This window comes from Callospermophilus lateralis, chromosome 12 (assembly GCF_048772815.1).
Source record: "Callospermophilus lateralis isolate mCalLat2 chromosome 12, mCalLat2.hap1, whole genome shotgun sequence".
Lineage (NCBI taxonomy): Eukaryota > Metazoa > Chordata > Mammalia > Rodentia > Sciuridae > Callospermophilus > Callospermophilus lateralis.
The window spans coordinates 76,631,026-76,644,616 of record NC_135316.1 but is presented as its reverse complement, the minus strand read 5'-3'; the positions used below and the strand labels follow the sequence as shown (position 1 = coordinate 76,644,616).

At 43.0% G+C, this 13,591-nt stretch overlaps 1 protein-coding gene across 6 annotated transcripts in view; it reads right to left on the bottom strand.

Moving 5' to 3' along the window:
- Window positions 1–5,258: 5,258 nt before the first annotated feature.
- Thsd1 (thrombospondin type 1 domain containing 1) overlaps window positions 5,259–13,591 on the bottom strand; it is a 28,141-nt gene continuing 19,808 nt past the window's right edge. For 5 of the 6 annotated variants that reach the window (XM_076872056.1, XM_076872053.1, XM_076872055.1 and 2 more), the window contains 2 exons: window positions 12,985–13,143; window positions 5,260–7,538 (listed from right to left, as the gene is read on the bottom strand). In XM_076872056.1, coding sequence (XP_076728171.1) covers window positions 6,154–7,538; window positions 12,985–13,143 — 1,544 coding nt within the window. In that variant the 3' untranslated portion in view covers window positions 5,260–6,153. Of the gene's footprint in view, window positions 7,539–12,984; window positions 13,144–13,591 lie in introns of all 6 variants that reach the window. The other variant, XM_076872058.2, reaches the window with a different exon arrangement.

The following is a 13,591-nucleotide window of genomic DNA, read 5'->3' as shown; positions in this document are numbered from 1 at the left end:
ATATTCTATGAAATTCCTTTCCTACCTGGAGCCCCCATTTTTGTCCCTCTGTCAGCTGGTGGTGACTAAGTCAACCATAGAGCTAATCTTCCTGGTCCTGGTCACATCTGCTTCCTCAATTCCATGGCTTCCTTTTGTTTCTTTGTTGTTTCACTGGTGGAGTATATGCTTAAATAACTCCTCAAGGAGGTGTGTGGGGGTTGGGTGCAGTCCAGTGGTAAGCACTTGCTTAGCATGCACAAAGCTACAAAGCTTTGTACCACACTACCCCCCACCTCACCGTACCAAAAAAAAAAAAAAAAATTTGTATGGCAGGTGAGCTTTCTGAGTCTTGTAATTTGGATAGGTATCTCACATTGAAAAATCATTTTACACCTTTTATTCTCTTGCTTCAGGTGTATCTAATGAGAAATCCACTGCCCACATGGTTTTTGTTTCTTGCAGAGGTTTGTATCCCCCCACTCCCACAATGCTTTTCGAATATTTCCTACAAAACCTGTTCTGAAACCTCTAAATGATGTGTGATCTCTTCCGTCCCACTAATAAATATTCAAGAAAAGCCCACTAGTAATTTTACTAGTTCTAGTAATTTTCACTGTAGTATTTCCTGGTATCTTTCTCTCCTCTATCTTCTCTGCTCCTTAAAGAATTCCTTTTAGTCTCTTATTGGGTCCTCTCTGGATTGATCCTCTGTGTATTTTATACCCTCATATTTTACATATTTTTATACATATTTTGAGAGATTTCCTCTAATTTATCTTACAATCCTCTATTGACTATTTCATTTTTGAGGATTTCTTCCAGTTTTCTGGGTCTTCTATTCTATTGCACTGTGTTCAGGCTTGTTTGACAGATGTAATATCATTTTACTTCTCTTTAGGGATAATTAATTTTGTAAGGTTTTTATTTGACTCCCTTGTATTCTCTGAATCATGTCTATTCTTTCTGGGTTTGATTTTTCTATCTTTGTCATACTGTAGGCATTCATCAAATGTTTCATGATCCCTAATAGTCATGTTATTTTTTTGTTGTTGTTTTGGTTTGGTTTAGGGGGCTACTGGAGATTGGATCCAGGGGCCCTCTACCACTGAGCTACACCCTTTTTATTTGTCATTTTTGAAGAATGATAAAGAAGTAGGGCAAGTAGAAGCCCCAAGCGCATGAGTGGAGCTTGCTGATTGGTGAGCTTCAATCCAGGCTGAATAGTTCAGAGATTGCTCTGGACATTTGCTGGTTGGTTGGTTTTGTTTATATCTGTTGAACACTCAATTTCCACAGATTCTTGGCACCAGAATAGGAGGGATGTGAAAAATGACCATTTTCTAGACAGATCTCTGTCATCAGTCTATGGTTCATTCCAGTAATTTCTGTGTCCCTAACCTCTGCAAGGTTCTACCACATGGGGGGGTTCCCTTGTCTACTGCACAACTCTAAAATGAGCTAAAATTCTTCCATTCAGTGTCCTTCCATGAACTTTGTCTTCCATAAATTTGTCCAAATCACCCTCTTGTTCCCTAAACAGTGTTCAACATTACACCTTTTGTGTTTCTTTATTATAATATAGGAGGGTGAGGAAATAAATATGTGTGCTCAGGTCCCCATCTTCAACCAATAGCAAGGGTAGACATTGTTATTACCTTAGATTTAGAAAACAGGATCCTATGATTAAGTGACTTACCATCATTCAGCTAGGAAGGGAAGGGCTAGGATTAAATTTTTATCCTTTCAACTATGCCAAACTATTTCTTTTTATTCAAACCATTACTCAGCTGGTATGACCTAGAGAAGTAAAATCTTACATAATACTGTAAGTTTAAATATGCTGCCTTTATGGATAAAAATGACCCAGAAATTGCCCACAATGCATATTATGCAATATTATTTTATATAGTTACATATCTATCATGAGAAATTATCAAAATCATAAAACTGCAGTTTTATACATTTAGTGGGTCAGGTTTGGGTGTAGAATTCGAGGTGGAAAAATTAGTAGGAAGGGCTGGATTGTCATTACACAGCGGTGGCGAGGGCTTGGCACGCTAAGTGCTCCCAGCTATAAACCCCACCTAGGCAGAAGCTCTGGTTGGGAAACTTGCCTCAAAGAGGTGGGGCAAAATGGTAGACACTGTTAGGAAGGCAGAACACCCTATCTATTGGAGGCCAGTCTATCATATACCTTCCATACTTATTGCTAGGTTTGGGTAAGTGTCCCTTGAAGGTCCATGTGGTAAATGCCTGGTACCCGACCTGTGGTGCTATTGGGAGATGGTGGAACCTTTAAGAGATGGAGCCTAGTGGGAGGAAGTTGGGGAGCCTTCAAGAGGAGATTGGGCCCCAAACCACTTCCCCTCTTTCTTTTCCTTTCAGCCATAAGGTGAATGGTTTCTCACATGCTCTTGCTGCTGCCTCAGCACAGATTCAGAAACAACGGGGCCAACCAACCACAGACAGAAACCTTCAAAACTGTTAGCCAAAAAAAAAAACACCTTTCCTCTTTTTAAGTTGATTATTTCAGGTACAGAATAGAAAGCTGACTAATACACATATTAAGTGACTACTGTGTACAGAGATACCTCCACCTTCAACCACAGTTAACAGCCCAGAAAGATAAGGATACTTTTATTTGTGGAGACCTCTAAAAATTAAAATCCCACACTATAGAAACATATCCCCTTCATAGTGGTTTAAGATTTAAAGTATTACATAGAATTATTTTAATTCAACCGAAAATATAATTTGAGGGCTTTTGAGTAGCTGGTCATTTATTTAACAAATTTTTATTGAGCTCCTATATATTTTTAAATTTATTTTTAATTTGTTCTTTTTAGATATACATGACAGTAGAGTGTATTTTGACATATTATACATAGATGGACTATAACTTATTCTAATTTGGATCCTATTTTGTGATTGTACATGCTGTGGAGTTTCACTGGTGGTGTATTCATATATAAATGTAGGAAAGGTATGTCCAATTCATTCTACTGTCTTTCTTATTCCCATTCCCCATCCCTTCATTCCCCTTTGTCTAATCTGCCAGAGCTCCTATTATGTTTAATAGCCACTGTGGCTATTATATCTAGGGGCACAATGGTGAAAAGTAGATCATTTCTTTTTTTTTTTTTTTTTTAACTATTTTTTAGTTTTTAGTTGGACACAATAGTTTTATTTTGTTTATTTTTATGTGGTGCTGAGGATCGAACCCAGGGCCTTGCACGTGCTAGGTGAGCGCTCTACCACTGAGCCACAATCCCAGCCCAAAGTAGATCATTTCTAATGTAATTTACCACGTATCGACCAAAGAACACTAAAGCAAATTCTTTTCTCTTTCTCAGAGGCATAGATAGGTCAACTGATTAACTTGAAAGTGTAGAGATTGACTCTTGATCAAACCCAGAAAACTGAGCTCAGTAGATGGAGCACATGTTATATGCTGGTGTTAGTTCACTGCGCTATTAATTTAGATGTAGAATATACTGGAAAAGAATATAATTTCAAAGAAAAAGCTTTCTGTCGATAGTGTTTCCCTCTAATTTCCACCTCTCCTAGTACTGGAACGGGTGAGCACGTACCCTTTGTGTTCAAAGGTTGGCATGCAGGCCTGTAAACTTGGAAAAAGAACAAAGCTTTCTAGTATAATAAACAAAGAAAATGGAGATTAAAAAGCTTGGTTTCCTCTTCTTTGCATCAGCACATACCAGCTGTCAGACAGCTCTGAATAATCGACCCCTCCTATTCCTGAAAGGTAGAGTTATTATTAAAGCATTTCCAAACCACTTTATTTTTCAATAAAAACGGCACAAACGAAGTTTCAATGCAACAAATAGGAGAGAAACTTTAAAACTGAAATGTTGGCATTTCAAAAAATTTTCCCATCTAATTCCACTGCTCCCTGTAACCTCACCAGCAGGCTGACATCCTGATAAGCTCTAAAAAAAAAAAAAAAGGAACCAGCAGGATGGGTGTGGCATTAGGGAGGTCCCTGTGAAAAAGAAGCAAAGTGCAACTACTCCAGTGGCTGCTGATTAGTCACCAGGAGAGGGGTGGACAGAAAGTGCACCCACAGGATACCTGATGACAGTCTTCCAGAGGAGAGGCCCATCTTTAGGTTCTTTGGTGTAGCCCTTACTTTCAAACAAAGTAAGCTGCACCACCAGTCCTAAATCTCATCAAGCAGCAGAAAACTTCCATCCTTTGGGAAATGCTAGCAGAAGGGCCACTTTATACCCTCTTACAGCAAAAAAAAAAAAAAGCTGGCTATCTCCTGAAGTTCTGCTATTGGAGAAGACTTACAAATGAGATAGAGATTTTAGAATAAAAAGAGATCCCCAGATGCAGAAAGTGCTCAGGAAAAATTGTAACTCTTGAACGACATACTCTTGGCCCAGGCCCTTGTAAAATGAGAGAAGTGCATAATAATAAAATTAGTATTATAATTTCTCGCCAGGAAAAACTGGCGAGAAATTGTGTAAATCCACCCTGGCTCCACGACTACTCCAGCCCCCAACAACCGTCCCACTAGAAATATTAGCACCCCAGTTTTAAAAGTTTCTCTTGGGGGCTGGGGATGTGGCTCAAGTGGTAGCGCGCTCGCCTGGCATGCGTGCGGCCCGGGTTCGATCCTCAACACCACATACAAACAAAGATGTTGTGTCCGCCGAAAACTAAAAAATAAATATTAAAAATTCTCTCTCTCTCTCTCTCTCTCTCCCTCTCTCACTCTCTCTTAAAAAAAAATAAAATAAAAGTTTCTCTTGTATTTGTTGCATTGAAACTTCGTTTGTGCCATTTTTATTGAAAAATAAAATACACAACAAGAGATTGCTGTCTCTCCCTCTGGAAATATCCTGCATTCTCCCTTGAATATGTACCTAAATAAACCTCGTGTATGCCTTTGTCTGGCAAATGCTGAAAATCTTTCCCATCATGCATGCCAAGAATCAGGCTGGTCCAGTCAAGTTCTGCCTTCTCTCTGGGAACTTCTCGAACCCTGCTCTGGAGACATCTCTTCTCCCATGACACAAAGACTCATGGTAGAGAGCAAAGGGTATGGCATCTGGGATAAAGGATCAGTCTATCTTCTATTCAGTCCTGTTAATTACTCTTGTTGCCTCAAATTCCTCATCTATAAAATGCGGTAGAAAGATGGAATAACCAATTAAAAAAGTGATTCTAAATTTCCAAAAATAGTTCTTTTCTTTTGTTATTATTTTTTTCTAATTAAAAAAGCTTAAACTGTAAAAAATCATAAACTGGTCTACCTGCTTCCTATATACCTGAATGCATTCTCTGCTTCCAGTTTATGGAACATACAACCAGCACCCTACTGTCAGGCAGTGTCCCTGGTCAGCACCTACTGCTCATTTTCCAACAGATCCTTTCTCAGGAGACAATGCTTTCCTTTCAGAAATATTTACTATTTTCCCAGAACAATGATGGCTAGGTCTTTATTTGATTTACCACCTAAACAATCAAATGGTTATGTCATTTCTCCAAAGCAGGATTAATTCACATAATTTTGTCAAGTCATATGAACTCTTCATTGCATTAAAAATTGTTAAGATGTCACCCAAATCCTTCCTGCAAGTTCTTCTGGAATATCTTGTAGGGTCAACATTTCTTGGTGGTCTAATGACCATAATTCACTCAATCAGCCAGATACAAAACCTGTACAATGTTGCTCCTGCAGGAGCCAATGCTTATGTTTATAACTTTAAAAATTACAATTCAAAATTGCGACACCAAGCTTACTTTACTCTGGCACTGATGAGTTAAGGCTTCTAGAGATCTGCTTCAAGCCAGGAAACTTCCAGTGCAGTGTTCAAAGAACATCATGCTCAAGGCACATCTCGTGGTCTTTCATATCCACAACAGGCCACGTTCTATTTGCTTTAGTGTAAATTTTATTATTGCTATTAGTAATCAGCCAATAGAAATAGGGTAGCAAAAGGAAAAAAGTTCAGAATCAATAATTCTTCCTTATGAATTAAAACACATGCATATGCACGTGTCCCCCCTCTGTGTGAGCTACTCCTCCCCACATTCTGCCTCACGAACCACTACACAAGATAGTCCACGGAGCTACGGGAGCAGTTGATAGTGCAACCTGGATAAAGGACGCCTGTTATGTGAAGTCTCAGGCAGATTCTTGACCTAGATTACCAGCTTTTCCACACTAAGGGTACTGGTGGTTTCATCCTCTTCGTTTGAGCCAAAATATCCCGGGAGGTCCAGCATCCTTTGCTCAGCCTCAGTGAGGCCAAAAGATGTGTTGTCATAGAAGGCAAACTCAGGCTGGGCCGGGAAGCTCTGACACCTGTCTTTCCTACACTGAGAAGGGCTCAGTGGACTGACCCTCTGGTAGCTATCTTTGGGAGACGTGGGGGAAGACTGCTTCCTTGAGACACTCCTGTGACTGGGGGATGGTCCCCTCCGAGCTCTGTGGGGCTCTGTTCTCTCCACTCCTGCCACTAGTCCTGCCTGGCGATCCCCCAGGTCTGGTTTCCTCACAGGTTGCCCCATGGTGTAGGGTTTAGGGAGAGGGCTCAATGGACCACTGATTCCACCTGCTCCTTGGAAATGCTCCAGTTTCTCAGGAACCAGGTGAGCACCTCGACTCGGCGGCCTCCACCTGTCCTCTGCCTGGTCCCAGGTACGCATCCGAGAACTGTAGGTGGGGGCCTGCCGTGGAGTCAGAGTGGACATGCTCCTCTCCCGGAATGGTCGGGGTTGCTTGGTCTCATGAAAACTAGCCGTCCTCCTGAAATGGGAATTCCTGGGGTGGCTCCTTTCTGATGAGGCCCCTCTGCCACTCGTGTGCCTCAACTGGGACTTGCGGATCAGAGTCTGGCTGGGGCTGATGGCACAACTGGCCTGAGACATGTTGAAATCCAGCCTGGAGGGAGGCCTTTCCCCGCCACTCCCCAGCCCCACAGGCTGGTCCAGAAACGGAGACTTGATCCGGAACTTACTTGCTGCAGCTTCTTCTGGGCTTTCCAAGTCTAAGGGGGGACCGGCCGCAGAGTCTATGGCGGTGTCTGTCAGGGGACTCTGAGACACATGGTACACTTTGGTGGTCTCTGTCAGTCCTTTCTTCTTCATCTCCTTCAACTGCTGCTGGGCAAGGCGGTAGCTGAACAGAGGGGGGATTATCTTCTGTGCATTGGACTGAAAGCTCTCGCTGCCAGAGGCATCGTCCTCAGGAGTCACCTGCACACTGCGCCTGTAGGTCAGAGGGATACCCGTGTCCCCTGGGCTCCCCCCAGGCCCATCACCCCCATCCGAGAAGCTTCCCCGCTGCTCGCTCAGCTCGCAGATGTTCTCCTCGTCCGAGTTCTTCCGGAAGCTGGGGGAATGGATGGAGTTGTGTCGAGCCGGGGTGCTGCATTTGGGGGACCGGCCAAACCTCCTCCACAGAGTGATGAGGACGGTAGCAATGATGATGAAGAGGCACAGGGATATCCCAGTGACAGTCACGATGTTGTTGGACTTTGCCGGACCCTGGGGTGGAAGGGGGGATGAGCTGGCTGGCCGGAAAGCTACAAAAAGAGGAAGAACAAATGAATTCTCTATATGGTTCTAAGATCTCTGAGTTGCTTGTTTTAATAATCATAGCAGTAAAAGGGAGGCGGAAAAGGGACAGGCATTGGCAGATCTCTGCTGAAAGCTGAAGCCAAACAAGGTCACCAGGAAAGAGGAAGAGCTGCAAAACTAGGGACCCACACACAGGAAAGCCACAATCAAAGAGACTCCTGTGCTCACCAGTTCCCGCTGAGACGCCACCCATTTTCTACACAGAAGCAGTGTGTAGAAAATGTCAAGGAAAAAAAAAAAAATCAAGGTTTTCCTTTACAATGATGTAAACACAGGACATCTGTAGTACAGGTATTGTGAGAGGCTTGTGGGAAAATACCAAGATTCAAAACACAAAATCATTTAGATAGGTTATAAATAAACTTTCACATTAAATTAACTGATGGAAATAAAACTGTCAACAATATAATACGGTGCACTTTCCCCCTTCCAGTACCCAGAAAGTGTCTTTCTAAGTATGGAGCCCTGTGCTCTCTCACCCTCTGTTTTCAGCTCTCCATCCCTCTTCCCACCTTCCAGGTGGCACTGGCTTTTCATCATCTTCCCTGCTTTCTCAAGCCACTTTGTCCCACAGCCTCAGAACTTTTTATCAAGGTGCCGATGTCTATATATACACAATGGAATTTTATTCAGCCATAAATAAAAATGGAATTATGGCATTTGCAGGAAAATAGATGAAGCTAGAGAAATAAGTCCAACTTAGAGGATCAAGGGTCATATGTTTTCTCTCATATGCGGAAGCTAGAGAGGAAAAAGAAAAGGAAGGTGGAGGTGGATCCCATGAAACTCAAAGGGGGATCAGTAAAAAGTGGCCAAGGGGTGGGAGGCAGGGAAGAGGGGGGATAGGGCTGGGGAGGGATATTGCCAAATTATATTGTTATGTTGTGTGCATGTACAAATATGTAACAACAAATCTCATCCTTACGCACAGCTACAATGCACCAATAAGAAACGTGGGGGAAAAAAGATGCAGATGCCACCTGGATCCTGGAATGCCACACAACACCTGGAGACTGAGACGCAGCGAACTCACCTCTTTCATCCTGGGGCACTGCCCACCATTCAAGCCCTTCCAGACACCTCTCCCAACTCGTCACCACCGGCCCTGTGCTTTGTCTCCTGAATTCCTGTTCCTGCTGAACCCCTGTGGCTTTCTATTGCACCCTCTGGGACACTAACTCATCACCTCCACCTTTCCACACAACAGTCCCTGGCCTCCTGGCCTGACCTGAGGCCTGGCGATCCCACAGCACACAGCTTCCTCCAGGCCTCTCCGGTGGGAGTCATTGCTTCTTTATAAGCAAATAGAGCCAGCAGCAGGGTGTGTCTCTAAACGGCATTCCTGATTGCCAAGTTCATCTAGCACTCCTCCACTTCCACATGACACCTCTATTCCCTGCTGTGCAGGCCACTCACCTAAACCATCCTTCATTCTGCTGTCATCTCCCAACCTTCTGACAGCCAACAGTCACTCTAGCACCTGGGCCCCAGCCTAGAGCTAGGACCATTCGGGCTACTCCAAGGTCCATCCATCCCACCATACGCAGTACCTTCCCAGTGTCTGCAGCCTCTCCTCCCTTGAAACCTCAACCTTCACAGCTCACTGGTGCATTTGCCCCTCTCACTCATTATTCCCAGTCTCAAGGGAACGGCACCACAGTCCACGCAGTGGCTACTCTTACTTTCCTGATTTTCATCTTTCATCCCCATCTCTCCATCCCTTGCCACATCCAGAGTCGATGCATCCTCTTCTTCCTCTATTCCCACTGCCAGTGTTTCATGTTTCATGTGGGTTACTGAAAATCTCTTACCAGGCACCTCTCTGCCATGCCTACCCTTCTGATCTGTATTCTGTGCCACAGGCAGAGGGAGCCCTCTAAAATGCAGGCCCAAACCTTTAGGACCTGTGAGGATCTGCCCCTGATTTTCCAGCCTCGTTTTTCCCATCCCCTCCCCACACACCCATCCGACAGCCACAGTAAATTGTTTGTAGCTCCCAAGGTCTCTTACTGTGCCATCTTGTTCTCTGCCTTCATTCTTTGCTCCCTTTGCTAAAACTCCCTTGCTTACCTCGTTTACCTGGATGGCACCTTCTCAGCTCTCAAAGGCCAGCTTAAATATCACCTGCTCCAAGAAAGGAAATGTTCCCAGCATGGATTATCATCCCTGCTAGTTTCTGCAGCAGGCTTTGGATGCCTTTATGACTGCAGGCCCTACGCTGTCCTGTGTATTATGCCTGTTTATGTACCTTCTGAGCCACTATATCCTAAGCTCCCCTCAAGAAAAGGACATATCTTCTTTATATATATAAAATTTTATATATATATATATATATATATATATATACATATATATATATATATATATTAGTTGTAGATGGACACAATACCTTTATTTATTTTTATATGGTGCTGAGGATCAAACCCAGTGCCTCAAAAGTGCAAGGTGCACACCCTACCACTGAGCCACAACCCCAGCCCCCAAAAGAACTTTTTTTTTTTTTTTTGGTAGTGCTGGGGATTGAACCCAGGCCTTGTGCATGCAAGGCAAGGACTCTACCAACTGAGCTATATCCCCAGCCATATCTTCTTAATATATGTAATATATTCCCAACCCCAGTCACACTGATACTCAATAAAAACATTAGTTTAATTGATTCATTCAATATTTAAAAAAATAATAGCAAGATGATCAATATCCTACCAGATGGACTGAGGATACCACAGCATCTGGATCCTCCTACTCTATTGTTGAACAAGAGAGACAAATTAGTGCAAAGAGGTCCCAGTCCTTGGCTTAAAAGTATTGTTTTAAAGCCAAATAAAACTCTGAACTCCCAACCAAGTAAAAATAGTTTCCCAGTTTATCGTTTCTTTCCTCTGCAGTGGCTGCTGATCAGTGGGCAACAGCATTGCCATCACACATCATGAACCACTCTCTCAGCTCTGTTATCTTTTGATGTTAGCTGGCTCCTATAAAAACCACAGCTGGAAAAAAGTCCAAAAGTTGCTGGCCTCCTGTATCCCTGCCTCATCTAGTCTTTCCTCATTCACCTGAAGTGAAGATCTCCTGGTGCTGCCGACAGATCTTTGCATTTGCAAGGAGGAGAAAATAGGTGAAATGGGAAAAAGAGAAGGCTTGGAAGGTTAGGTGGATCATTTCCACTTACGAGTAGAAGTTTGACCCTTATTCTTCTTGCTAATTAATAACATATGCATTTCCCGATCCCACCCAGTATTAAGGAAGATGCCAGAACATGAAATATGATTACATTTCCTCAAAGATGATCGCTAATTGCAATTGCTGATGCTTCTTCTAGAAAGCCAGATTGGCCTATACATAAAGGTAAAGTATTCAAGATAGGAAGCCTGATACAGAGTCAGCTTTTGTTCCTGATTCTTTACTGTATGACCTTGGGTAGGCTATTTGCCTTCTCCATGCCCCCACTTTCTCTGTAACGTGGAGATAATAATATATAAGTGTCCCTTGATACCTGTTGGGGACTGGTTCCAGGACCTTTGTGGATGCTGAACTCCACAGATGCACAAGTCCCTTCGATAAAATGGTACAGTATTTGCATAGAAACTACACAATTCTCCCATATAATTTAAATAATTTCTAGGTTATTTATAATATCTCATGCAATGTCAATGCTATGTAACTCATTATGTTGCTTACAGAATAGTGAAAGGAAAAAAAATCTGTACATGTTCAACGCAGATGCAATTTTTTCCTGAATATTTTCCATTCATGGTTGGTTGAATCCACAGATGCAGAACTTCCAAGCCTTCTCTTTTTCCTATTCTGCAAATACAGAGGGCCAGCTGTAACCACTTCTTACGTGTAAGGTACTTAGAAAAATGCCCAGCAGGCAGTATGCTTTCAAGATCTGAGCCCAGCATAATAATATCTACCTGGAAGAATTAATGTGAGGCTTAAGTGCAATAATGTATTTAAAGTGTTGACACACATCGGTGTTCAATAAATAGCTGATATTAAATTCATGTGAGTAATATGGAACTCTGGGTGGACTATCTTAATGCGATGCTCCATCCCAGAATAAAGAAGATGAGGTATATTTAAAGAAAGTTATATACAAGGAAAGACCTATGGAAAGTGAAGGGTACTTATAAAAAAATAAGTTGACAGGGCCAGATTTGAAAACTGTATGAGGTAGAGCTGAAGAAAGAATGGATTCAGAGTGGGAGATGAGCCTGGGTTTGAAGCCACAGTAAGAAAAAGTATCTGGGCTCATCAGGCTGGGAGATGAGCCTGGGTTTGAAGCCACAGTAAGAAAAAGTCAGAAGAGAGAATAAAGCTCTGGAGGTGCTGGAATGAATAGAATAAGGCCTCTGGTACTGGCCACAAAGACGAAACAGCAAGGATTTTCTAAGGCCACAGGCAGTAACAATGGTTGAAACATTGCCAGGTATCTGTGGTTTGGACTAAAAGGTACTCTAAGATCCAAACAAAGACAAGCACCTAACTCCTCAAGATTCCAAAGAGCTAAGGAACTAAGTAAGGATGGGTCTTTGAATCCAGGATTGGAGAACGAATGGCACGATTTGACAGAGGGATTTTATCCTAAGGGTCAGGACCAGAGTAAAAGGCCAATGAACTCAGCAGGAGTTGCCCGTCGGGGAGTGGCTTTGTGTGTGGGAAGAGCAAGGATTATTCATCACTGTAACCATAATTGTGGCAAATAGACAGGATTCAGCTCCATAAGCTGAAGCAAACCTAACTGAGCCCTGTGAGCATCATGACTACTACCACCAAAAACTCAGGGAGCACCTACCAGTGTGTGCCTAGAAGACACTGAGGAAATGTGCAAAGGCCAGTCTCCAGGTGCTGGCAAGAAATGTCCCTACCTCCTGGTAACACACCTAGATCATGTGGAGGTAAAGACAGGCTATCTTGCCCCACTTGGACAACTAATGGTCTATGTGGTCCCCTTGGGCTTCTCTGGGTTGCTGATGGGAAAAAAAATTAGGGGAAAAATTTTTCCCACAGTTTTGTGGGTTAAAGCAAAGGGAGACATATCAGCAACCAAAAATGTTAGGAAGAAATAACACTTCTCCCCTGTATTAAAAAAAAAAAATAATCATTTATTTGGTGTATTTAAAAAAACATTTATTAGTCTGAATCTTTAGACATATTTCCTTGTCAAGTCCCTCTTACACAGTGTCCAATCCATCATCTCACTGGCAAGTTATTTTCCAGCCACTCCCAGTCTTAGATACACTAATGAGCACAGCATCAGAATCAGCGGCATCACAGAGCAGCCACCAGTCTGCTCCTGAACTCAGAATGCTGGTTCTCAGGCCATTCTGGGTTCAATATTCCCTCTGATGAAGGCTCTGAGAAGACTCCCAAGGGAGCAAGAGTACCTACCAGCACACTCCTCCAGGGAACATGGGGAGGCCTCCGAGGACACTCCAGGGCAGCCAGGTCTGGAGGGGAAGGAAGTGAGACATATTCGGCGACGTTCTCTGACACCATCCCCACATGTAGCGCTACATTGGCTCCACGGCTGCCACAGTCCCCAAGTTTCTGCAAGGACATAAAGTCATGTTTTTAATGCTAGTTCATTTGAGAATCAGTATTTAACTGCACCCAGATGAAGCAGCAATACTCAAATCTCAGACCTTGAAAAGGCAGTAAGTAAAAACATTCCCAGAGATGTAGGAAGCTGCAAAGACTGTTTCTCCCAGCCTTAAAACAAAGAAAATCTGTATAATCTATAAAATCTTAGCCTTCCTAGAAGCCACCAGATATCTGAGGTCACAGGGCAACCAACTAACCTGCAACGTAAGGAAAGACAGGCTCCTCCAAAGAGAGGGTGATGCAGCATTTGTTTACCTGGGACAGACTCCAGGACCTACCCACACAAGGTAGTGAGAAGACTCCATAAAAAAGGTAATAAATTGCTAAAAACCTAGTGTGTGGACTAGCATGAGAACACAGAGTCCCTGGGGGATGACAAAACAAGGGGAATTTG